General features: G+C 37.1%; 1 protein-coding gene across 1 annotated transcript; it reads right to left on the minus strand.

Annotated features, from left to right (window-relative positions):
- Nucleotides 1-5,634: 5,634 nt before the first annotated feature.
- LOC134753267 (regulator of G-protein signaling 7) lies at nt 5,635-25,413 on the minus strand. The gene is made up of 17 exons (XM_063689104.1): nt 24,580-25,413; nt 22,658-22,802; nt 22,057-22,143; nt 20,613-20,770; nt 19,012-19,070; nt 18,024-18,166; nt 16,395-16,475; nt 14,446-14,559; nt 13,644-13,728; nt 13,012-13,061; nt 12,327-12,436; nt 11,294-11,407; nt 10,598-10,726; nt 9,611-9,739; nt 8,569-8,632; nt 7,859-7,951; nt 5,635-6,272 (listed from the first exon to the last, which is right to left on the minus strand). Exons 1-17 carry the CDS (start codon nt 24,636-24,638, stop codon nt 6,210-6,212), a joined length of 1,683 nt encoding a protein of 560 aa, XP_063545174.1. The 5' UTR covers nt 24,639-25,413; the 3' UTR covers nt 5,635-6,209.

Genomic DNA, 25,413 nt, shown 5'->3' on the forward strand with positions numbered 1-25,413 from the left:
TATGGCCCGCCGCACGATGTCGTGGCCGGGCCGTAAGGAAAAATGTAAATGCGCTACGCTTCTGGTAAGCTATTGAAGTGGTGAATTTTTCGATTTATCTTTTAAATAAAAAAATAAATAAAATAGCTGTCTTGATTTCATGTAAAACATTATAACGCTATGGTCTCTTTTTGACATCGTATAGAGAGTGAAACAGGAAACCCATACAATAAAAAAAGTAATATGTAACAAACAGTGTATCCAATAAAACACTTGGGTCTTGGATATGATTTGATAACATTATATTCCTTAACTTGAGACACAAACTTAATATTAATGTAATAAGGTCGAAAGAATTAACGTAAAACTAGGTTACCTAAGGTTTTGTAGACCTAAAATAAAACCGATCCTGTGCCGCTCGCATCCACCGAATTCCCGCGACCTTCACCAGGTCGTCGCTCCATCTCGTTGGAGGCCTACCGGCAGTTCGTCTTCCGGTACGCGGACGCCACTCCAGAACCTTCCGGCCCCACCGGCCATCAGTTCTGCGAGCAATGTGCCCCGCCCACTGCCACTTAAGATTCGCAATTCTGCGAGCTATGTCGGTGACCCTAATTCTAGTTCTGGTGGTTGTAGGATCGGTCGGAGTGGCGAGCCTTGGGGGATGCCTATGTCCAGCAGTGGACGTCTATCGGCTGACATGATGATGATTATGAAAATATAACAGTATATATAATATAATATAACTTTCGCTTCAGAAGAGCCTTTTTTCGTAACTCATAAAAAATAAAACATTACACGCCTAAAATTAAGAAAAAAGTATTAAAAAAAACTTTAAACTACAGTTAATGTCATGAATTTGTGCAGTTGATAAATATTAATATTTTTATTTATTCAATGTAATATAAAAGCTGAAATCATAAAAGCTGTAACCGATATGAACTTTTAAAATAATTCACGTTTGAGCTATATTTTCGTACATAAATTAATTTAATGTTTAATTTAAACCTTCGCATCTCCCATACCCATGAAACAAAAATGACGAACATTTGAATGAGAATGAGAGAATGAGAATGAGAGTTTGAGATGAGAATTTGAGATTATAATAATATTAATTACATCTATGTATATATAACATCCATGTATTGTCTATACTATAGATTAAAAATCGTATTTACATAAAAACTGCTAAAGGCAGTATGTACGCAACAGTCTTGTGGTTTATAAAAAAAAAAAGCTTTGGTAGGATCAGACTTAAGGAAAATGCTAAGCATTAAATTGAATTGGACATCTAGTACAGTCGCCATCAGATATATCGGAGCGGCCGAGGTCAAAAATATCTGAACACGCACCTAGCGCCTTGACAATAATGAGGGCTAACGCGTATGAATTCGCCGCTAGGGGCGCTAGTGTAGATGGTGGTCTTTTCCATATATGGATGGTATAGAAAAGGATGCCAATCTCTTATGGCAGAATTGTTGCGAAAGTGACCGCTTTCAGCTTTAAATAATAGTTCCTAATCTCTCCGGGGGCGCTAGTTAGGGTCTGGGACATGAGTATAACATGAACCAACAAATAACCCGACCAATTTACGTAGGTTGTTTTTGGTAGTATTTCGGTGTATGGTGGCGCCGCCTAATTACTGTTTTTTGATGGACACTTTTCATACATAGAGATTTGGCTCCTTTATACAGTCTCCAAGTTTCCATAGTTCGAAATGTCAAATGTCACTTGACAGTTCAATGACTAACAGCTGTTATTTAGTCTTTTGGACCACCATCGACAGAGGCGCCAACTGGTGAGCAAAAAAACGATAGCCCTCATAGAGACGTGTTCAGATATTTGTGAGCACCTCGGCCGCTCCGATATATCTGATGGCGACTGTACAAACAGTCTGTTTCTAATTTTTACGGTTGACTATATCGGCGAAAATTTTATCACAAATTGTCACTTCCCAAACTATTTTTTTGTCATAATTTTATTTGGGCGAATCAACAAACTAACTGCACACCATTTGCATATGTATATTTCGCAAATGTGCATTTAGCATGCCAAATTATAACATTTATAACTCACCCAGATCATAGAGTAACTTATACTAGAGCGGTACTGTCATAGTAAATTTTGTAACCCCAGTAAATTCACTGCCATCTGTCGACACACTTTAAAACTAAAAATAAATATTTATAAAAATACGATAAAATGTATTTAAATATGGATAAATGTTTTTTTTATTTGCATTAATTATTTTTATGATTTTGACCCATGTTATTTCACCGGTATGCGTTAAAATTATAAATAACAAACGAAACAGTCAACGCCCTCTATACGAGTGTAGGCCAAAACTAGTGGCGCCATCTGATCGAGAATCAAATTTTCGTGATTTTCGAGGCACGTTTTTTCCTTAAACTGTATCCATCTATTACGGAGTTATATCTATCTTTGCCCAGATGAAGCGATGCGAATAATTAATTTGACAGACGTCGGTTTGCAAGAAAACGTTTTGCGTGCTATATGTAATGTATAAATAGGAAATGAAACTAGGCGAAAGAGTTTTCGCCGATATAAGTACTTAAAGAAAGAGTGCTCCATACATCAGTTTTTTACCAAAACGCGAGTTATTTTGTAGTCGATATCTAACGTTAAGAAGTAGAATTATCAGTACCACTATACTAGAGCGGTACTGTGATAAATTCACTGCCATCTGTCGACACACTTTAAAACTAAAAATAAATATTTATAAAAATACGATAAAATGTATTTAAATATGGATAAATGATTTTTTTTATTTGCATTAATTATTTTTATGATTTTGACCCATGTTCTTTCACTGATATGCGTTAAAATTGTTAAATAACAAACGAAACCGTCAACGCCATCTATACGACAGTAGGCCAAAGCTAGTAGCGCCCTCTGAACGAGAATCAAATTTTCTTGATTTTCGAGGCACGCTTTTTCCTTAGACTGTATCCATCTATTACGGAGTTATATCTATCTTTGGTACCACTACTTGACACCACATGTCACAAGGTCGCTACTGACGAAAAATGTACTGATAAAGCAATTTACAACTAAAATTATAAGTAGAAGGAATTGAAAATAGTTCCTCTTGATCCGGTAATAATAAGAGTTGAAAATTGTTGAGCATTAGAATTTTCGTTTGTCGCGACATCTATTGCCAACTAGCAGTACTGATAAATTCCACTACTTGACGCTAGATGTCGACTACGAAATAACTCGCGTTTTGGTAAAAAAACTGATGTATGGAGTCTCTCCACCACTCTTTCTTTACTTATATTTATGACAGTAGGTACACCAATTTTTACGATGGCCATTTTAATAACATCATTTTTTGCTACGACGTAAAAAATAGGTCAAAACCTATGATTCTAAGGTTATTAAGAAAATATACTAATTTTTAAAGTTTTTGGCTGAGATTATAAAACGAAATAAGTATAAATCTAGTAATAATCAAAGATAATTATGTATCATACCTTCCACTATCTAGAAATCAAGATATTATTCAAAAAACAGGGAAATATACGACTATTTCTATTAGGTATGTATGGATACAATTGTTTTTTTTTTCTATTTACACTCATGATGATTATAGCGTTTAGATATTTATGTCATTTGATAACATATCAATATTTAAGACAAAAATATCAGAAACCGTCTAAGCTAACTTTGCACCGACTTTAAGAGAACAAAGTGATATTTATATAGAAATTTGACATTTGACAGGATTTATTTATTATATTACTAATTTTATCATAATTTTATTTTAAATCTTATTATAATTGTAACTGTTGTTTTGTTGTGTTATGCTTATTATGTATATGGACCAATGTTGCCTGCAATAAATGATAAATAAATAATGATGTCATTGCCATACTTTATTACTGCAAATGCAGTGCAGAGTTAGCTTGGTCCGAATCTAATGATGTAATGATGTCACGTCTTTGACAATAAAGTCGTATTCACATATTATTTTCACTTTATCCTTATGTATGACATGAATTAAAATAACTTATAATAAGTGTAAACTTCTAAATATTTGTGACGTTTTCAACCAAAAGGTACCACATTGTCGCTCGTTGATAAGGTTGATTTCTAATTGAAGCTATATGAAAATAGCGCCTTACTGACAAGCGGCAATAAGTACCCTTTTGGTTGAAAATGGCACATTTAGCTTACAGCTTACAAGGGGCCTAAAGGCCGAACCACACCAGACGCGTAAATGGACTCAATCGTGTTACGTAGACCCGCGCCTATACACACCGGTTGTAATGTATGACATTATATGCCAGCTGTCACATCGTTATGTCATACAAAAGCATTGTGGCCTTTAATCCAAAGATTGAAACGAACACGAATAATATCAACTCAACAAATAATATCAACAGTTAGAGCGCTTTAAGATGTTTTATTTGCGTTTATAAGCTCGTTTTGGAAAGCGTGTACAAGCGCGTATAGGTACGCCGTTATAACGATCTATATGTTCACGGCGAGGTATTCTGAATGCCACATCACTAAATAGTATAAAACAAAGTCGCTTCCTGCTGTCTGTCTGTCCCTATGTATGCTTAGATCTTTATAACTACGCAACGGATTTTGATGCGTATATTTTTAAATAGAGTAATTCAAGAGGAAGGTTTGTATAATACATCAGCATTGCACCCGTGCGAAGCCGGGGCGGGTCGCTAGTGTAAGTATATAGGGCTTACACTCTTTTGACCACTGCAAGCGTGCATAAGCTACTGTGTCCGCTTACCATCAAATTGACAGTATACTTGTTCATCACCGTCATAGTTAATGGTCAGATAAAGAGCTCCACAAGTAGGTGAAAAGCTCCCTCCACACTTGTGCGAGAATCGCGGCGCGAAATCCGCGAAAGCGAGTGTGGAGCGGGCTAAACAATCGGTTGAACAAATGCCGAATTGTATAAAAAATCGCATGCGATTTGTTGGATAGTCTGCTACTCCCGCTTTTAAAAATGGCTTCAATCATATTTATGATGATAATTTTATGACTTCGCCAATGTAATATTTTTATCTATAGGTATTTTTGCCTGAAATAAACATTTTGATTGATTGATTGAATGTCAAAAGTGTGCTTAGAGCATGACGTTGACGTAGTACCGAAGTGGGTAGTTATTTTTAGTAAAGTGATAGCTGGGCTTCAAACTCATGGTAAGGGTACTTAACAGTGCCAAAACGAGGTTACAAATGCAGAAAAAACGTAGAGCGCTTTTAAGTTTTGTCAAATGCCACAACAATTTCAGGGGAATATGAAGTAAGTAACAGCAACTATTTATAGTTTTTTTACGATTTTTGGCGATTTTATCGATTATGCTAAATAATCACGACTAATCCTAAATATGCACACGCATAAAGTTTGACTATACTTTTCTAGTATTAGTTTGTGTCAGGGAAAAGTTTTAACTAATTTACTTACATTCTTTTTAAATCTCAATGATTATTATTTTAAATATAATTATATATATATATATATATATATATATATTTATTATTTTCAGTTTATAATATAATTATAATACAATAGCATTGTCTCTTACTTATAAAGTAACATAGCTTAACGATTTCAGATCATTGTATCTTTTTTTAAATTTTGGTTACTCTCACCAGAATTTAGATTCTTTTTCGAGAATTTCAGACTTAAGTTAAAAATAATAAAATATGAACTGTACTGTTACTTCCTAATTCCTTTGATGTTAGAATAACTGTCAGTTCCAGTCAATGTTTATAAGAAAATTTTCAATTTTTTTATCAATAAATGCCAAAAAAATAATTATCTTAGATACATAGAGCGTTAGATATAACGCATTAGTTTTTTTGGTTTTTAATAACTAATAAATGCCAACATTAAAATATTGTACGTGAATGCCACAATTTTCGACTTATATTTGCGTAAAAACGATTTAAAATATATGAAATTAGAAAACTCCTGTTCTTCAACCAACTTCCCAATCGATTATTTAAAAGTTACGAAACTCGTACCAGTTGTTTCCAAGTTACGAAATTCGTAGGTACTAGTTCTTGCCATCGTTACGAAACTCGCACCAGTTGTTACCAAAGTATCGAAACTCGTACCTGCTGTTACCAAATGTACGAAACTCGTACCAATTGCGTAGTTACGGTTAAAACCGACATATACTCCGTTTCACATGTCGTGAAAATGCTTTACACGCTTTCTTCTGTGTGTGTTCGTTAGTTGGTGGTCTCCTTGCGTGCCGTGAATGAGACGATGGAGCGGATTCCTTTGACTGATGTCTGTAAAAAAGGTATAAAATTGTGATCACAATACAATACAATACAATAATTTTTATTTGCAAAAAAAAAGGGTAACGTTTACAGGTGTTAATGTAAGTAAACAGTGGTCTGTTTCACCTTTTCAGCTGTGTACAACAGCATGCATCTTAAAAATATGTAATTACATTTGAAAACTTAATAACTAACAACAACTTAATAACTAACAACATCTTATTAATATTATCAAATATTATATAATAACAGCCATTCATATATGGTAGTTATAACCATAACCATTAAGATAACAATTATTTACAATTTTACACAAACTGTTACTCTACGTTATTTAAAAAATCTTGTGTATGTACTATAGAAGCACCGAGCAAGAAGCCAATTTCTTAAGGTTTGCTTAAATTCATTGCCTTCGAGAGCTTTTATTTGAACTGGCAACTTATTATAGATCACAATACTCATATTAAAAGAATTTTTTTTATAAATGCTAGTCATACATAAAATGTTATCTTTGAAGATATTTGAGCCTTTTAAGCTCATAAGATAAGGTAGGCATTGACGGTTATTGATTTAAAAATGCCGGTCAAATTGTGTCTGTTTATACTATTTTAGGAAACATATTTTAATCATATATTCTGATTTGTGTTTTTAAAGTAGTCAGCTAATGTGCCATTCTCAATCAAAAGGGTACTTATTGTCGGTTGTCAATAAGGCGCTATTTCCATATAGCTTTAATTGTAAATCCACCTTATCGACAAGCGACAATGTGGTACCTTTTGGTTGAAAACGTCACAAATATTTCCACTACATCACTCATATGCGCATTAGCAAAGAGGATATAATAAGATAGAGCGGTACTGTCATAGTAAATTTTGTAACCACTGTAAATTCACTGCCATCTATCGAAATACTTTGAAACTAAAAATGAAGATTCATAAAAATACGTTAAAATGTATTTGAATATGGATGAATGATGTTTTTATATGCATTAATTATTTTTATATGATTTTGACCCATGTTCTTTCACTGATATGCGTTAAAATTATAAATAACAAACGAAACGGTCAACGCCCTCTATACGAGAGTAGGCCAAAACTAGTGGCGCCATCTGATCGAGAATCAAATTTTCGTGATTTTCGAGGCACGTTTTTTCCTTTGACTGTATCCATCTATTAGGGAGTTATATCTATCTTTGGCATTAGGGAGGCTCCTAGCGACATCTACCGTAAGGCTACCGGAGTTCCAAGTCACATTGGAAATTCACCAGTAACGATGCGCCACCCCATACTAAATTAATTTCCCTAGTGTTTTTTTTTTTCTTATTATAAACTGATCGGCGATTGGCCCTAGTCACACCTGATGGAAAGATTTCCACAGTCATCGAGTGAAGTCTCGGTAGCTTAGTTAGCAGAGCGATGGGCTAGTGATAGTAGATTCAGAGTCGCGAATTCAAGTCTCGCCCGAGACAGTGAATATTTCCACTTCATTTATTTCTAAGCTTTGTGGTATCGTTTCCAGGCTGCTTAATAGAAAATTCACTAAGAAATTGTTAATTTCGGGTTATTAGAATCCAAGGTAGATTTTCAATTTCTCACCTTTTTCTTAGAACCGTTGAGATAGTCCTTGTACATCTCTGAGCGGAGGTAACGCGAGTAGCTGTCAGACTTCATCAGGTGGTACACGTGAGCCTGGCACAAACAAGCAATAGATTGTTAACCAAGGGTTAAAGGCATCCATTTCAGTCTCGGACTCTTGGCGGTCTCACTGTGTTCGAGCGCCAAACTACCTCAACTGAAATGGACGCCTTTCACCCGAGTTATGTCACTGTAGTTTTAATTTTGAATATGAGGAAAGTAAAATACATGTGTATTTAAAAAAACATGACTACGTATAAACTTTTTGAGGGTACTTTAAATTAACAATTTAGGTAAACGTATCTTTTTTATTTATTTTTTTATCTCAATGTACATTACAACAATTTTCTTATAATTATATTCCTCGCCAAACTGCGATTGCAGTTTGCAAAAAACTAAACTTAAACTTAAACTAAACTTAAACTTAGATACTATCCGAAAAGCGAACATGCATGGCGATAGTTTATGATGACTATTAAAAAAAAAAAGATAGATATGGAATAAAATGTGACGTTTTCAATCAAAAGGCACCACATTGTCGCTTACCATAAGGACGAAAATTGCTTGTATCTTTATACGAATAACCTGTCAGAGCGTCCTTATGGCAAGCGACAATGTGATACCTTTTACTTGAAAACGACACAAATTTCGATTTTGTTAGAGTAATTTACCTGCGCCTGGTCGAAACAGTATCTATCTGCCGTGCCGGATTCCACCTTCACTCGAGTCAGCTCCCTGTGAACAATAAAATATATTAGTGGTATAGACGAAAAATATTAAATAAAGCCCCTCTTGAGAAATGTTCGTTTATTCCATATTTGAGTAATGTAACGCTGATTCTTATAAAGGCAAGAGGCAAGAGAGTTGACGTGAATGATTACGCACACAGCTACGCAGAGTAGCTGTGGCCAATGAGTATATAATAAGATAGAGTAGTACTGTCATAGTAAATTTTGTAACCACTGTAAATTCACTGCCATCTATCGACATACTTTAAAACTAAAATTGAAGATTTAAAAAATACGTTAAAATATTTAAATATGGATAAATTATTTTTTTATTTGCATTAATTATTTTTATATGATTTTGACCCATGTTCTTTCACTGGTATGCGTTAAAATTATAAATAACAAACGAAACAGTCAACGCCCTCTATACGAGTGTAGGCCAAAACTAGTGGCGCCATCTGATCGAGAGTCAAATTTTCGTGATTTTCGAGGCACGTTTTTTCCTTAGACTGTATCCATCTATTACGGAGTTATATATATCTTTGCTGTGGCGAATAAAAAAAAACCGGCCGTGCGAGTTGGACTCGCGCACGAAGGGTTCCGTACCATTACGGAAAAAAACAGCAAAAAAAATCACGTATGTTGTATGGGAGCCCCATTTAAATATTTATATTATTCTGTTTTTAGTATCTGTGAAAATTTAAACTGTCTAGCTATCACGATTCATGTGATACAGCCTGGTGACAGACAGACAGACGGACAGACGGACGGACAGACGGACGGACAGACGGACAGCGGAGTCTTAGTAATAGGGTCCCGTTTTTACCCTTTGGGTACGGAACCCTAAAAAAGTTCGATGAACTCGAAAACCACGAAACTCTTACTATACTAGACCTATAAGTCAATTTTCTGGACGGTGGTTAGAAGGTTGTCCATTAATTACTGGACCCCCAGTATATCAGTATACATAGAGTAAACAAGTCACCTGCTAGCGGCATCAATGTTGACGGGTGAAGGCGCGTCAGCCGCCAGGAACTCCTTCCAGATCTCCTTGGCTCTGGCGGCGACGCGCCGAATAGGTTGCGCCTTCAGATCTTGCACCGCTAGCCAGAACCTGTCATCAAAATATTAAGGTTAACTGTTGCTGACAGGTAGTCACAGAATAGAAACTCCGAGAGATTGACATATTTATAACATAATACACTAATAGTTTACAGATGTCAAATGCATCCTTTCCGCTGATTCACCGCACGAACGCAAGGTACAAATTTACGCAAACGCACATGTAGAAAGCGTTTACATTTTTATAGCGCTACGCTCGTAGACGATCCCAATGTTTTCCCGCTTTGTAGAGGAAAGTGATTACGAACAGAGAACCCGCCGAACGCGTGCCCGGCAGTCAAATTGTTAAAGCATTATTGCTTGTTGTGACGAGTTTCGTAACAACTGGTACAAAACTCGTACCAGTTGCTGGCAAAGACGATATCTGTCATAGCATTAGCTTCGGTAAGCAGGTGTCGGTTTTTCTAATTAAAATTGTGTACTCGAGTTTGACAGCTGAAGTATGACGCTTTTTAAAACTTAATTTGCAACGTTAGCATCCAAGGGGACGACTCGTGACTGCAAAAGTTTTGTCAGTAATCATCATCATCATATTAGCCAACAGACGTCTACTGCTGGACATAGGCCACCCCCAGGGGCCTCTACAACGACCGGTCAGTAATAGTAGATATAAAATGTATGTAACGCATTCTTCTTTTTGGCACAATATCATCTCTGTCTATGCCCCATTAAATATATAAGAGAATAGTGCTTGTTTAAAATTCTCAGCAACTGATATGAGTTTCGTAACTTTGGTAACAACCGGTACGTGTTTCGCAACTCTTGCAGCAACCGGTACGTGCTTCGCAACTTTATGAGAAGCTCTTAAAAGTTCGACTTTTGTGAGTTGGGAAAATGGAATAGTGGTTACTTGAGGTTCTCCCCGCTGAACTCCTTGGACAGGAACTTGGCGAAGTGTTCCTGTCCGGCGGGGTCGCTGAGCAGCTCCCGCAGCCCGAAGGCCCAGCGCCGCACGCGCCGCAGCGGCAGCGGGTCCTTGCTGCAACACGCATATGCATACATTCTTCTGCGGCACATTGTTGAAGAGGTTACAAAATGGCCGATAGATGGACGAGATAGTTTGAGGACCATAGACCTAGCATTACATAGATCAGCTATACGCGTGCGCCCGTGAGGGACAAAACGTACGCAATGCGACAATATGATCGGTCGAGAAGATTTGTAGCCCACCATAAACCATACTAAATTTACGGTGGGGAATAAAAAAAAATGTGAGACTGTGACAAGGACAAACAATACGGCGCTTTCTCTGCTACTCCTACTGAAAGATACATAAAACTATCCCGTTCGGTTATTTCCCCCCGCCCCTCATGACCGATCCAGTTATACTAGGATTCATGTTGAGGACACGTTTTGAATTTTTAACGGCCACTTGCACCATTAATTCACTAACTCGGGGTTAACCGGGGTAAACCTGGTGTTACGATTGACCAGTACAGTTTTACCGTTTAACCCCGGGTCAGTGGGATGGTGCAAGTGGGCCTTAGTCGATTAAAAATATCGGCGTTTTCGTTTAGCGTTACTTTTCCGGATTTTTTGGACTTACCATTGCTTCTCTTGTTCCCAGAGCTCGGTGGTGTCGTGAATCCACGGGTTGGGGTACTCCGGGGGGGTGAGGAACATGTCGTACTCGGAGTATTGCTCGCAGTATGCTATAAAGCTGAAACATTAAAAGGGGTATTACTGCAATGTTCTGCCACCAGAGTGCAGCACTAGCCCGTTTAGTAAACCATAGAGTAACATACATACTGTGCCTTTAACAGTTTTTAGGGTTCCGTACCCAAAGGGTAAAAACGGGACCCTATTACTAAGACTCCGCTGTCCGTCTGTCAGTCTGTCCGTCCGTCTGTATGTCACCAGCCTGTATCTCATGAACCGTGATAGCTAGACAGTTGAAATTTTCACAGATCATGTATTTCTGTTGCCGCTATAACAACAAATACTAAAAACAGAATAATATAAATATTTAAATGGGGCACCCATACAACAAACATGATTTTTGTGCTGTTTTTTCCGTAATGGTACGGAACCCTTCGTGCGCGAGTCCGACTCGCACTTGGCCGGTTTTTTTGACAAGTTTTCAGAGATAATAAAATATGACATTGATGCATCAAGGCGGTTTGTTTACAGAGGACCTACCGGGAAACGCGAATCCGAAATTTCGCTATCTGCCTCTTTATCGCTCGAGAATATGCAAGTGACAGAGATGTAAGATAACGAAATTTCGATTTTCTTGTTTTGCGATAGAACCTCAAATTTTGGTAGTGGCGCCCCTTGCGCAGAGTTTCACGTAATATATATAACGGCAAAATTTATTTCAAAATTGCTGCAAATTTTTAAATATCCAGTGTCAGTAGGTTGACATTTGGGAGCCTAAAGAGTCCACACACACGAGTGCTTTTTCAACGTGCATTAAAAAAGCGCTTGAATCTGCCCGCACGGTAAATTCGATTTAACGGCCAACGCTTAAAGTCGAAAATCCAACAACGCATTTGTGTCATTCAAACGCTTTTTTAACGCGCGTCGAAAAAGCGCTCGTGTGAATGAGGCCTTAGGTGCCAGATATGTCATGTACTTACATTTCTGCCACTTTGCTGACGCGAACGTTGCGCCGTTCCATGCGAGCTCGCAACATCGCGAGGTTCCGTCGAGCCGCCTCCACCTGCCGCTCTATACTGGGCGTAGATATCTGTGGTAGAAACACCATTGTTGTCAAATATATACTTATAATCTAACAACGAAAAATGGCCGCCGTTTCAAGATTTTAGTTTATGGTCCGATTGCGTTCAGCCATTTTGGAATACATAAAAAGTACCCTGACGCCTTATCCACTCAGCAACCACAGCAGTACAACTACTTTTGTGACGTACATTTTATAGAATCACAAAAATTATTAACCTTTTCGACGCCGTGTCAAACACAAAAGCAACCAAGCCACGTCACCGAAGTGTCAAAGCTGAAATTGAACTTTATGCATATTCATGTAGGTCTATGTTGCTCTGTGGTCTATGACCGATTAATCGGTCTTTTGCGTTGAACCTACGATGCGTATATATCGGTCATTGGCGTCCAAAAGGTCAAATAAAGTAAGTATTTTGGTCGACAGTATTATTTATTTTATTGTATCTGTGACGTAATCATGTAACGGTCACCGACGGCCAACTCTAAGTGAACGGGTAGTAGAAGATATTTTAAACTTTATGGATGCATGCATATAAATCATTGTTCAAAATAAAAATAAGGGAAAATATGCTTAAATATTACCTTGTTAGCCTCGGGAATGCACACAGTTATCTCAGGTTCAGAGGTTTCACCTAAAAAAAAATTTTATATTATAAATTTTAAGAACGTTAAAATTGGCACTATGAAATTGTATTTTTTTTTATGTCACTACACCTTGCTACACTTTTTATAAAACAAAGACCTCCGCCGCGTCTGCGTGTTTGTATTTTCGCGATAAACTCAAAAACTACTGAACGGATTTTCATGCGGTTTTCACCTATCGATAGAGTGATTCTTAAGGAAAGTTTAGGTGTATAATTTTTAACCCGCGCGAAGCCGGGGCGGGTCGCTCGTTATGTAATAAATAATAACATATAAATATTATACGACATTCTTACACAGATTGACTAAGTCCCACGGTAAGCCCAAGGAGGCTTGTGTTATGGTTACTCAGACAACGATGTATATAATATATAAATACTTAAATACATAGAAAACACCCATGACTCAGGAACAAATATTTGTGCTCATCACACAAATAAATGCTCCTTCCGGGATTCGAACCCGGGACCATCGGCTTCACAGGCAGGGTCACTACTCACTAGGGTAGACTCGGTCGTCAACCGTCAACGTCAATATATAGATTGAATTTAGTTTTATAAATAAATTCGTACCGTTTTCTTTAACGGCTTTATCAGCTTTCTTCTGTATCTCTTCCTCGCTTTCCTCGGGGTTGGTGATGGTCACTATAGGATTGTTCTGAAAATAAAAAAAACATTCGTAGGTTACTAGTTTTTGATTGACAGGCGGGTTTAAAACATTTGACTCTATTATTTTCCCTTTAGCGCATTGATGCGAACCTACTTTTTGTAACATTCTAAGGTTGGAATGAGGGCTACCGTTTTTGTGCTCACCAGTTGGCGCCACTGTAGATGTAGGTCCAGAAAAACAGATCTCAAAATTCTTCTATGCTTATTTTTATAAAATCAATACGTTCTAATATACACAAAGGTATTTAAACGTCTAAATGTGTCACTTTTTCAACCGGTTTAATTTTCCATACATTTTAGTTGGCACTATTTTTAAACCACTAACATTTATTGAGCTATATCTATTGTTTACCATGATTAATCAAAGGTGGACAAAGATTTACCACAATTATAAATAAGGAGTGAAGATTCTCGATAAAAAAGCTTGAAACTCCCCAAACTTCTATGCATTTGACATTTTGAAGACCTCCATCTACACTAGCGCCCCTAGCGGCGAAATTAAATGCGGTAGCCCTCATTGACGTGATATAACTTCGTGCCGCCCACTATACAAATTATTTGCCAATTATTAGCCGGTTATGCTGCTCTAACATGACTGTAACATTGTTCCATTCGGTCGCTCACATGGTCCATTTGGTCGCTCATATCATATGGTCCATTTGGTTGGTGGTTGCTAGTTTGATTTGACCTTGATTTTGGACCTTACCTTGAGGTTATGCTGCTGTATGAGCTCCTGGCACTGTCGCATCCGTTTAGCCTTCAGCACGTTGATGCGGGACAGCTTTTTGGGGTCCAGCTCCGTCGTGTTCACACAACCGGGCTGAAAAAATATCTAATTACTAAATTGACTAAAAACACTTGACAGCTTTGACAGCTGAAATAGATGGTGCTGTATAGCTCCTTTTTTTAAGGGTTTTAAAATACCATAAAGAATGTAATATATGTATGTTATTATAAAATAATAAATATAATAAAATAATTTTAATATATATAAGTATAAGTAGTAATTGTAGTATGTGTGTTTGTGTTTAATAGTCTCCATATTTAGCTCTTTGCACTACCTGTTGACTTTTGTATGAGTTCTACATTTCCTGCTACCCAAAGGTTGTCTGGAAGAGATCGCTTTTTAGCGATAAGACCGCCTGTTGTTACCTGGTTCTATTTTTTCTTTAAATATTTCTTTGTAGTTTTACATGTATGTAAAATGTATAATTTTGGTGCAATAAAGAATATTTACTTACTTACTTACTTTTATTCCAACTTTAAATTATTACATAACATCGGTTCCTGGCTCTCAAAGTAGGTTTCCCTGTGTCTCAAGTGCCAGTATCTTCCCGATTACAAGCGTATGGTTACAATCATAGAGTAACTTATACTAGAGCGGTACTGTCATAGTAAATTTTGTAACCCCACTAACCCCAGTAAATTCACTGCCATCTGTGGACACACTTTAAAACTAAAAATAAATATTTATAAAAATACGATAAAATTTATTTAAACATGGATAAATGTTTTTTTTTATTTGCATTAATTATTTTTATGATTTTGACCCATGTTCTTTCACTGATATGCGTTAAAATTGTTAAATAACAAACGAAACCGTCAACGCCATCTATACGACAGTAGGCCAAAGCTAGTAGCGCCCTCTGAACGAGAATCAAATTTTCTTGATTTTCGAGGCACGTTTTTTCCTTAGACTGTATCCATCTATTACGGAGTTGTATCTATCTTTGTTACAATATTAGACATTTTATAATATAATTTTAACAATATTTAAATTAGAGAAAGAAGTAAACATTTGAGACTATGATGATGTGTATGTACGCGCGCGTGAGTGAGTAATTGAGTATTATGTGTGTCCGATTTTTGGGATTGTGTGTAACGCGCGTGTGTGTCTGGTTATTTTTGATTGTACTAGAACACGCTTCGTAATAACTGTAATTTCGTAATTTAGTCAGTATTTTTCTGTACAAGTCAATTATTTATGCAAAGTTTTCGATGTTTGTTTGTTTGACTAGTATTAACCTTTTGGACGCCAATGACTGTTATATCGGCACCGCAGGTCCAACGCCAAAGACTGATTAATGCGTCACAGACCACAGAGTAAAAGAGACCTAAATGCGTATACATAAAGTTCAATTTTGAGACTTCGGTGACGTGGCGTCCGAGTGACAGCTTTTGTGTTTGACACGGCGTCGAAAAGGTTAATATAGAAATTTTAGTTTGGATTTTAATCCAACTTTACTCGGTTATTTATTATGTGATACTATAAACAAAAAAAAAACAAAAAACAATCTTAACTTAAATAGTAATTTCATAGCTTTCGAATTTCGATATTATTTTATTTTATTTTATTTTATTAATTCAAAAAATTTACACAGCATTACAGCGAACTAATACACTGAGAAATTTATAATAGAAAGTATTTATACAACTAGGTACATGATACAGTCTAGAAAGGACAACAGAACAAATGTAAGAAAAAAAACTAGTACAAAACAGATGATTGTAAGGTAACGTTTTTAAAATACAAAAAATCGACAAAATTCGATCAAAATTGACACTTGGCGCGCATGATCTATCCCGTTCTTTCTTGCGAAATGTGACAGTGACAGCGGCAAACCGATGGAACGGCCTTAAGTCTTAGTAACTCACCATTGGGCGATGAACATCCCAGAAGGCTCTCTCCTGGCTGTCTAGAACTTTCCTCTCGAGCTTATCCCGTTTCTTGTCCACCTGCACAAAAATATTTATCACAATATTAAATAGTAAAAACCGGCCAAGTGCGAGTCGGACTCGCGCACCGAGGGTTCCGTACTTTTTAGTATTTGTTGTTATAGCGGCAACAGAAATACATCATCTGTGAAAATTTCAACTGCCTAGCTATCACGGTGCATGAGATACAGCCTGGTGACAGACAGATGGACAGCGGAGTCTTAGTAATAGGGTCCCGTTTTTACCCTTTGGGTACAGAACCCTAAAAAGTAAAACCAAAGATAATTAAGTAGACATAGTGCTCACTCCATACATCGGTTTTGTTAGCAAAAAGACTATTATTTTCGTAGCCGACATCTAGCGTCAAGTAGCAAATTATCAGTACTGCTACTCGACACTAGATGACATTTGTGTCGCGACTGACGAAAAGTCGGCGCTCAACAATTTACGACTAATATTATGGATGGCCGGGATATGCAGTATGTCGATGAATATATCTACTTGGGCCAGTTAGTATCCTTCGACAACAGGCAGTTCAAAGAAATTGATCGCCGTATCGCAAACGCCTGGAAGAGCTTCTGGCCCATGAAGTCGCTAATGAAGGGCAACCTTCCATTCTCTTTAAAGCGCAAACTCCTCGATATGTGTATCCTGCCTATCCTCACCTACGGCGCCCAAACATGGTCTCAAACTGAAAATGAAAAGACCAGACTCAAGGTTGGCCAGAGAGCAATGGAACGCAGCATACTGGGTGTTCGTAGAACCGACCGTATTAGAAACACGGACCTGCGTTCCAAAACTGGCGTTGTGGATGTGGGCGTGAAGGCCGCTAAGTTGAAATGGGACTGGGCAGGGCACATCTGCCGAATGCACCCAGAACGCTGGGCCAAATTAGCCACGGACTGGATCCCACAGGATGGATCTCGGGGCAGAGGCAGACCCAAACGGAGATGGCGGGACGACCTCGATACATTCTGTGTGGAATGGCGGGAATGTGCTTTGGATAGAGCCGAGTGGCGGGAAAGAGGGGAGGCCTTTGCTGGGACACACTAACAGGCTATTAAAATAAAAAAATATAAACAGAAGGAGTTGAAAGTTAATCCGGTTATAATATTAGCTGACAATCGTTGAGCATTAGACTTTCCGTTCGTCGCGTCATCTATTTTCGAGAAGCAGTACTGATAATTCCGCTACGTTTTTTCAGTAACAAAACTCGCACTCGATGTTTACTTAATTCTCTTTGGTACATCAGGGAGAAAATTTGATGATGAAACCATGGCCAGGTTTTGAAAGAGTGCATGCAGGTTTGGATATATGCAATATTTCAGAAGTTTCTGAACGAACTTTTTTTTTAAAGTGGGAACAAATTTTCCGTTACTTTCAAACATTTAGCTCCGAAACTATATAATGTACATGCTATACATTCACTTCGAAACTACCAAAATAAGGCAAGCGGCTCTTTCAAAACCTACCTCCTTCGTACCACTTTCCTACGTCCTACTTATACATGATTATTGTTTTGATACTTTCAAGTCTCACGAGTATTTTATACTTAGTTTAAAGACATACCTTGCTTTGGGCCTCGGCCTGCATAAAGATGAACTCCCACTTCCGGCTGAACATCTTCTGAAGCCGGGCCAGTGATTCAGCCTCGTAGTCAGCTAGCTCCAGCCGAGCTTTGTTCTGCATTGTCCGCTTGCACAGGTACACCGCTTAAACATACAAGTTCAATGAGGGCTACCGCGTTTAATTTCGCCGCTAGGGGCGCTAGTGTAGATGGAGGTCTTTCAAAATGTCAAATGCATAGAAGTTTTGGGGGTTTCAAGCTTTTTTTATCGGGAACTTTCACTCCTTATTCATAATTGTGGTAAATCTTTGTCCATCTTTGATTAATCATGGTAAACGACAGATATATAAGATCATGTTAGTGGTTAAAAAAAAGTGCCAACTTAAATATTTGCAAAATTAAACAGGTTGAAAAAATGCCACATTTAGATATACAAAATACCTTTGTGTATATTAGAACGTATTGATTTTATAAAAATAAGCATAGAAGAGTTTTGATATCTGTTTTTCTGGGCCTACATCTAAAGTGGCGCCAACTGGTGAGCACAAAAACGGTAGCCCTCATTATGTTATTTAAAAATAACCTTTTCTACAACAAGATCTCACTAGCAGCGACGTGTGTGTAGTGGCTCTACTGTCATATTTTCATATGAATTAGACGTTCATGGTGGAGTTTCCACTCTTTGTCACTTGCCAAGACAGTGCAGAACTTAAACAAACTAACTTGTTTTAATTAAATAATAATAATGATGGCAGAATACAAACATTGACGTCTGCTTATTTTACTAATGAAAAAACAATCACACAATTTTGTATGTAGCCAACAGGCAAACATTGAATTGTCTATGGTTGAACAAAAAAGTAAGGTAAATGCCCAACAGTTGACATCCTCCTGTTACCTCTATTGCTAATGAGGTAAGTTTAAAGATGATATATAGGTACTGGGACCCCTACCTTATATTGTTTTCACTAGTTTCTTATTCGAACTTACCATAATCAGTGTTTTCCGGTTCCCACTGGTTAGAGGGCCAGAAATATGGTGTTTGGAATCTGTAACAAAAGAAAAAACATCAATCCATTAAATAAATAAATAAATAAAAAAGCCTTTATTTCCAAATTTCCAATTTTACATTAAAAGTTTTTGCGTGTTGTTAGTAATTTTCTTATAGCTAGTAGTTAGTGTTAAGTTTGTGTATGTTATTTACTAATTTAATTTAATTTGGACCCCTCTTTGAGTGGAGGCCTCCTCCAATTCTCTTCATTTTTCTTTCCCTGCAGTTTCATGTCATTTTGTAGTGTTTTTCTGCGTACAGGTTCTTCATTTGTTTTGAAATTGTTTTTTTGTTCAAGTTTCTGTTGTGTAGTTTTTTGTTGTTTAGTTTCGCTGGGATTACTGGTTAGAGTTTTGTTGTGCATGATTTGTTTGTGGTTCTTTCGTTGGAGGGTCATCAACATCAATCCATAAACTCTCAATAATCCTTACAACTCGGCGGATGCTGCAAGACACGAGTATCCTTGCATACTTAATATCCGGTCGGTGTGCCCCTTACCTCCCAGGTAGCATTTATACGTCATTATGACGTCCGTTACGTCATTATAACGTATAAATGACGTCATTATGACGCTGACGTCACTTTACTACCTGGGCATCGCAATAAAGTGTAGAAAGTGGCTATACACATCGGCTTCGCGCACGCCTCCCAATAGCCGGGTCCACACAGAGCGAGCAGCCGCGCGAGGCAATTTCCTCGCGCACAAAACGGCCAGTGTAGACGTGCCTCACGCGCGCCAGATCATTGTAGAAAAACCGGCCAAGTGCGAGTCGGACTCGCGCACGAAGGGTTCCGTACCATTACGGAAAAAAACAGCAACCTACTGACACTGGATTTTAAAAAAATTGCAGCCATTTTGAAATAAATTTTGCCGTTATATATGTTACGCGAAACTCTGCGCAAGGGGCGCCACTACCACAATTTGAGGTTCTATCGCAAAACAAGAAAATCGAAATTTCGTTATCTAACATCTCTGTCACTCTTGCATATTCTCGAGCGATAAAGAGGCAGATAGCGAAATTTCGGATTCGCGTTTCCCGGTAGGTCCTCTGTAAACAAACCGCCTTGATGCATCAATGTCATATTTTATTATCTCTGAAAACTTGTCAAAAAAACCGGCCAAGTGCGAGTCGGACTCGCGCACGAAGGGTTCCGTACCATTACGGAAAAAAATAGCAAAAAGATCACGTTTGTTGTATGGGAGCCCCATTTAAATATTTATATAATTCTGTTTTTAGTATTTGTTGTTATAGCGGCAACCGAAATACATCATCTGTGAAAATTTCAAGTGTCTAGCTATCACGGTTCATGAGATACAGCCTGGTGACAGACAGACAGACAGACGGATGGACAGACAGACAGACAGCGGAGTCTTAGTAATAGGGTCCCGTTTTTACCCTTTGGGTACGGAACCCTAAAAATGTTAGTTTACTTAATTCGCTTTCTTTACTTTCCAAAAGGGCCCCAAACTCTTTGTTGCCCACGGGCACCCGACATAGTTTAAGACGGCCTTGGTGTAGGTGTAGATATATGACTGTACCTGTAGTAAGTGTTGTCATTCCGCACAGTAAGGTTGTGGTCATCTATGGGGAACAGGTAGCCGTGGGCCGCGAGCAAGTGAGCGAGGTGTAAGGCGTCCCTCTCTTCAAGAGTGAGGTGCCTCATCAGCCAGTTGACTAGGTCCGTGCCGGTGAATACCTAAAAGAACACGATATTATTATTTAAAATTAAAAACCCTGAGATAGGCTAATATCCATACGTTTCTATTGGTGGCCAGTTGGCCACCATTATGCTAAATATTAAACAGTATTGTTAGCATCCTAAGTATTATCATACCAGCTGGAGTGGACCGCTTTTGTCTATATTGTTTTTTTTTTCTATTTTCCACAATCAATCAATCAATCTTTAGGTAGTATGGCTCCATCGATACTGTCGATGATTTCGCCAACGTCAAAGTGGGATCCACGTGCGATCGAATTAACATTTCAGCCAGTGTACGGTAAATAATAAAATAATGGGCCTCTAGGGCTCTAGCCAGACACGGTTAGAGGTAGAAATACCAAATGCTCTTAGAGCACGATGTTGTTCGGTAGTTATTATTTGTAGTTGACTCGTAAAACCGATAGCTGGATTTTACGAGAAGCACGTGGACTACCGGCCGTTGACTCCAAAATGGTGGTTAAACACGCTTTGAGATTAATTCTCCATTCACTGCACACTACTACATTAGATTACTGTATAATAAAGCTATCGATATTACACTTTAAACAATATTAATGAGCAAAAAACAAAGTAATTAATCACGAGGCTACTATCAAGATGGCGTTCGAACCGTAAGTCATTTTCCACAATTAAGGTCAATATCCACCAGTTAACACGACTCTGTCTTTGAAAACGCCAATGCGACGAAACGCCAACGAAAAGGCATGAAATTAAAGCCTTAAAGCCTGGCTATACATATGAGTCTATAACCTAAAAAAGTAGTGCTATCATCCATACACATAGCATATGCATAGGAGCAGAGAGCGAAACTTTGGTGCCGATGACAGACATATGACGTTATGTCGCATATAGGATGTTTTTTTAACACAACATTGTAACACCTCAATGATTCTTAATAATTGATAGATATATATATATATATATATATATATATATATGTTTATTTATAAAAATGCTTGGTAATTTACACAAAAATAAGTAAACAGAAATTGGTTGTCATTTCCAACAATCTTGTTTTTAACATGACAAAGACAGTTAGTTATTTTTATACATGGCCAGTACGTAAAAAACTCAACTAAGTTTCAATATCAGTAAACTAAAGAGGCTAATAAGTTGTTATTTGATTAAGTATAATAATACTATAATCTAGATAACACTGTATTTAGCTTGACGTCATACGTCTGTCATCGGCACTAAAGTTTCGCTCTCTGCATAGGAGGATACGCATCCAGTGTGATTCGACCTTTAGAAAGGATACTCACAGACGGTATCTTGGTCATGAATGTCTTGACAGTTCTCACGGGGACGCCTGTATTCTCATCTTGCATCTTCTCAATGATTGCCTCCATCTGTGATATAAATGTCAGTAGTACAGTCATTCTGCTTTTTAACCAGGCGTTTATTTAATATTGTCTTCGGTTACCGCGATAGTTACTCATGAAATAAAACTATGAAAACGGATTATATCACCCGTTGACCACGAACGCTGTAAAGAGTTCGAAACGTCGGGATGTATTATAAATTCAATATACGCGATATAATCCGTTTTCATAGTTTTATTTCAGGCGTTAATTTTTTCAGTAATTAATTTAATCTCACGCATATGTCCCAGTCGTTTTTTTCGAGCAATTCAAAAGGTATCGCGGGCTTAAAGGCGTATCCATATTACTATTTTAACTTGATATATTGCAGTGTTGAAGTTAATGTATTGCTTGCTTCGCTTGCATTTTAAGAAGTGACAACAAATAAATTGGTATTAATTATATCTGCCAAGTTAAACCAGTTTGACAGCACTGGCTTCCCTCGAATGCGGCTGACCCCTTGTTGTAATCAATACCCCAATCACTAGTCATAAATGTGTACCTTCTTGTAGATGAGGTAATTTGGAGATTCCTCTGGAGAGGGAATGGTGGACATGAGCGCCTGCACACTCGGAGGTATCTTCGGCACAATGTCCTTTTTGTCCTTATCCTTTTCCTTGTCTTCTTTCACGCATTTTGAGTTGTCTCTGAAATTCAACAAAAAACGTAAAGGAGTGCAGGAATGGTTAGATATAGTTTTGGGATAGTTATTGTTTTGAAAGTGGTTGGGTCTATTCTATAGTAAGAGTTCCTAGTAAGCCCTTCTTGTTCCTCCTTTTTGATGTTTTCAAGTTATTGTAAAAAAACCGGCCAAGTGTGAGTCGGACTCGCCCACCGAGGGTTCTGTACTTTTTAGTATTTGTTATTATAGCGGCAACAGAAATACATCATCTGTGAAAATTTCAACTGTCTAGCTATCACGGTTCATGAGATACAGCCTCGTGGCAGACAGACGGACAGCGGAGTCTTAGTAATAGGGTCCTGTTTTTACCCTTTGGATATGGATTTCGGAATCCTAAAAAACAAGTAAAAACTAAACTAAACAAACTTTCAACCTAAATAATTATGAATAGTTAAGTAAACAATTAATCACCCATACTTTGTACTGTTCAAGCCCATGCCACTATAAGCCCTGAATATTAATAATTACAGACCAACAAAAAACTACAGCTATTTATGCAAATTGATGACACATCAAACGGAGTTCTTATTAGTTTCCTGTTTCTACTAAGGAATTAAGGTATTCAAAACGTTTGTGGTGTGTTTTTTTAACTATGACAGTTAGAGGAAGTCAAAATCTATAGTATGATTATTCAAACTATGAAATTATAAGTGTAATTGAACCTTTCTTGTAAATAAATTTAATTAAATAAATAGGTCTTACGTTTATAAATTGAAATATTAAAAAACCGACCAAGTGCGAGTCGGATTTGCACACTGAGGGTTCCGTACTTTTTGGTATTTATTGTTATAACGGCAACAAAATTACATCATCTGTGAAAATTTCAACTGTCTAGCTATCACGGTTCATGAGATACAGCCTGGTGACAGACAGACAGACGGACAGCGGAGTCTTAGTAATAGGGTCCCGTTTTTTCATTTCATTTCATTTCATTTCATTTATTGATTGTAAAGTCATGTACATACATTTTATAATTTAGGTGTTACATCAATTCTGAAAGTCAGTCCATGACGTCCTGTGAGGACATACAACAATATATTAGACCGTAATCTAGGCTAAACATTATAAAATAAAATTAATTAATAATCATGCGAACTAACAAATCTACAGTCTCCTAAATTAGTAATGCATTAAAATATGTTACAATTTTTATATAAAAAAAAAAAAAGTTTTGTCACTTAAATTACAAATTTTACACATTAGAAATTAAACGAATAAATAGTCAGTACATAATAATTAAAAATAAAGTAAGAATTATAAATTATCATTTTTTACCCTTTGGGTACGGAACCCTAACAATAGTTACTCATTTGAGCGACTCCTTTACTGTTTATATGTGATTGTAATTGTGTTTCTCTTGTAAACTACAGTTAGTCAGAGATGAGGTAAATAGTATACGGGTAGATAGGACATAAGAAGCGCTAACGGAATAGTGGTAAGGTGTGCTATGAAATGATAGAATGTAGCTTCAAACCCATGCCCTACTAATAAGTTTCTCGGAACTTATGTATAATCATTTGGTGTCAGTTGCTCTACAGTGAAAGAAAACATTGTGAGGAAACCAGACTACTTAATCCCAAAATTTCAAGGTCCTATGAAAATGTGACGATTATCCATCTATTATACTATCTATCTATCTTATAGTTGTGCTGTAACAATTTAAGACTGCCTACTCAGTGCAGTAGGCTTACATGGACTCTCGTCTGCTAAAAATTATAAGAAACATGAAGTTAGCAACTAACCTGGACGGGCCCTGCTGACAGGCCTTCTGTGCCTTCTCCGAAGAGTTCATCGTAACCATTTTAATTTAATAATCACTCACTCTTTCACAACTCAAAATCAACCACTTGTAAATATCACGAAATTTATCATTTTGGGTGCCTAATGTGATATATTTAATACACACGAGTAGTTTGCTATAACACGACTATTTGTAACTTATTTTTATATCTTTAATAGTTTAAATCATGGAGACTATATAGTTTAAATATACATTTTGACTAGTTTAACTAGGAGGAAGCTCTATTTTTATTTAGATTTGAGTACGATTTAAAAAGGACTGGCAACAATAAACATTAACTTTGACACATTTTTAACTCATTTAACGATCTAAGCATTTGTTTTTATCGTTTTTATTGAAAATACAGTAGAATAAAAGATTTTCGTCGAGTAAAAGACATTTATACGAAGATTATGTTTTCAGTTTATTGTACAGATTCCAAACACTACACCGCACTTGCACTATTTAAAATATCGTGCACGCCAATAAACAACATGTTTTATTCATGAAATGTAAATAAAAACACCGACTAGTAAAATTTTATCATTTTTAAAATAATGAAGCAAATGTCATCCGTTCGCCATTTGTCTATTTTTCAATGTTCCTTTTTGAAAAGAGATAGGAACAAACAATGGTGCAGTTGGAAAGAAGGAGATAGAGGATGTTTCCGAGTATAACCCTACTAATCTGACATGTAATTATTCCTTCTGTGGCAGCAGGACAATGTATCAACTTCTGAATTTGGTCGATTGTAAAGCTAGAAATCTAGGGCGCATGTGTTTACGAGTGTATTGAA

The sequence above is a fragment of the Cydia strobilella genome, chromosome 26, assembly GCF_947568885.1.
Source record: "Cydia strobilella chromosome 26, ilCydStro3.1, whole genome shotgun sequence".
In the NCBI taxonomy this organism is placed as follows: Eukaryota; Metazoa; Arthropoda; class Insecta; order Lepidoptera; family Tortricidae; genus Cydia; species Cydia strobilella.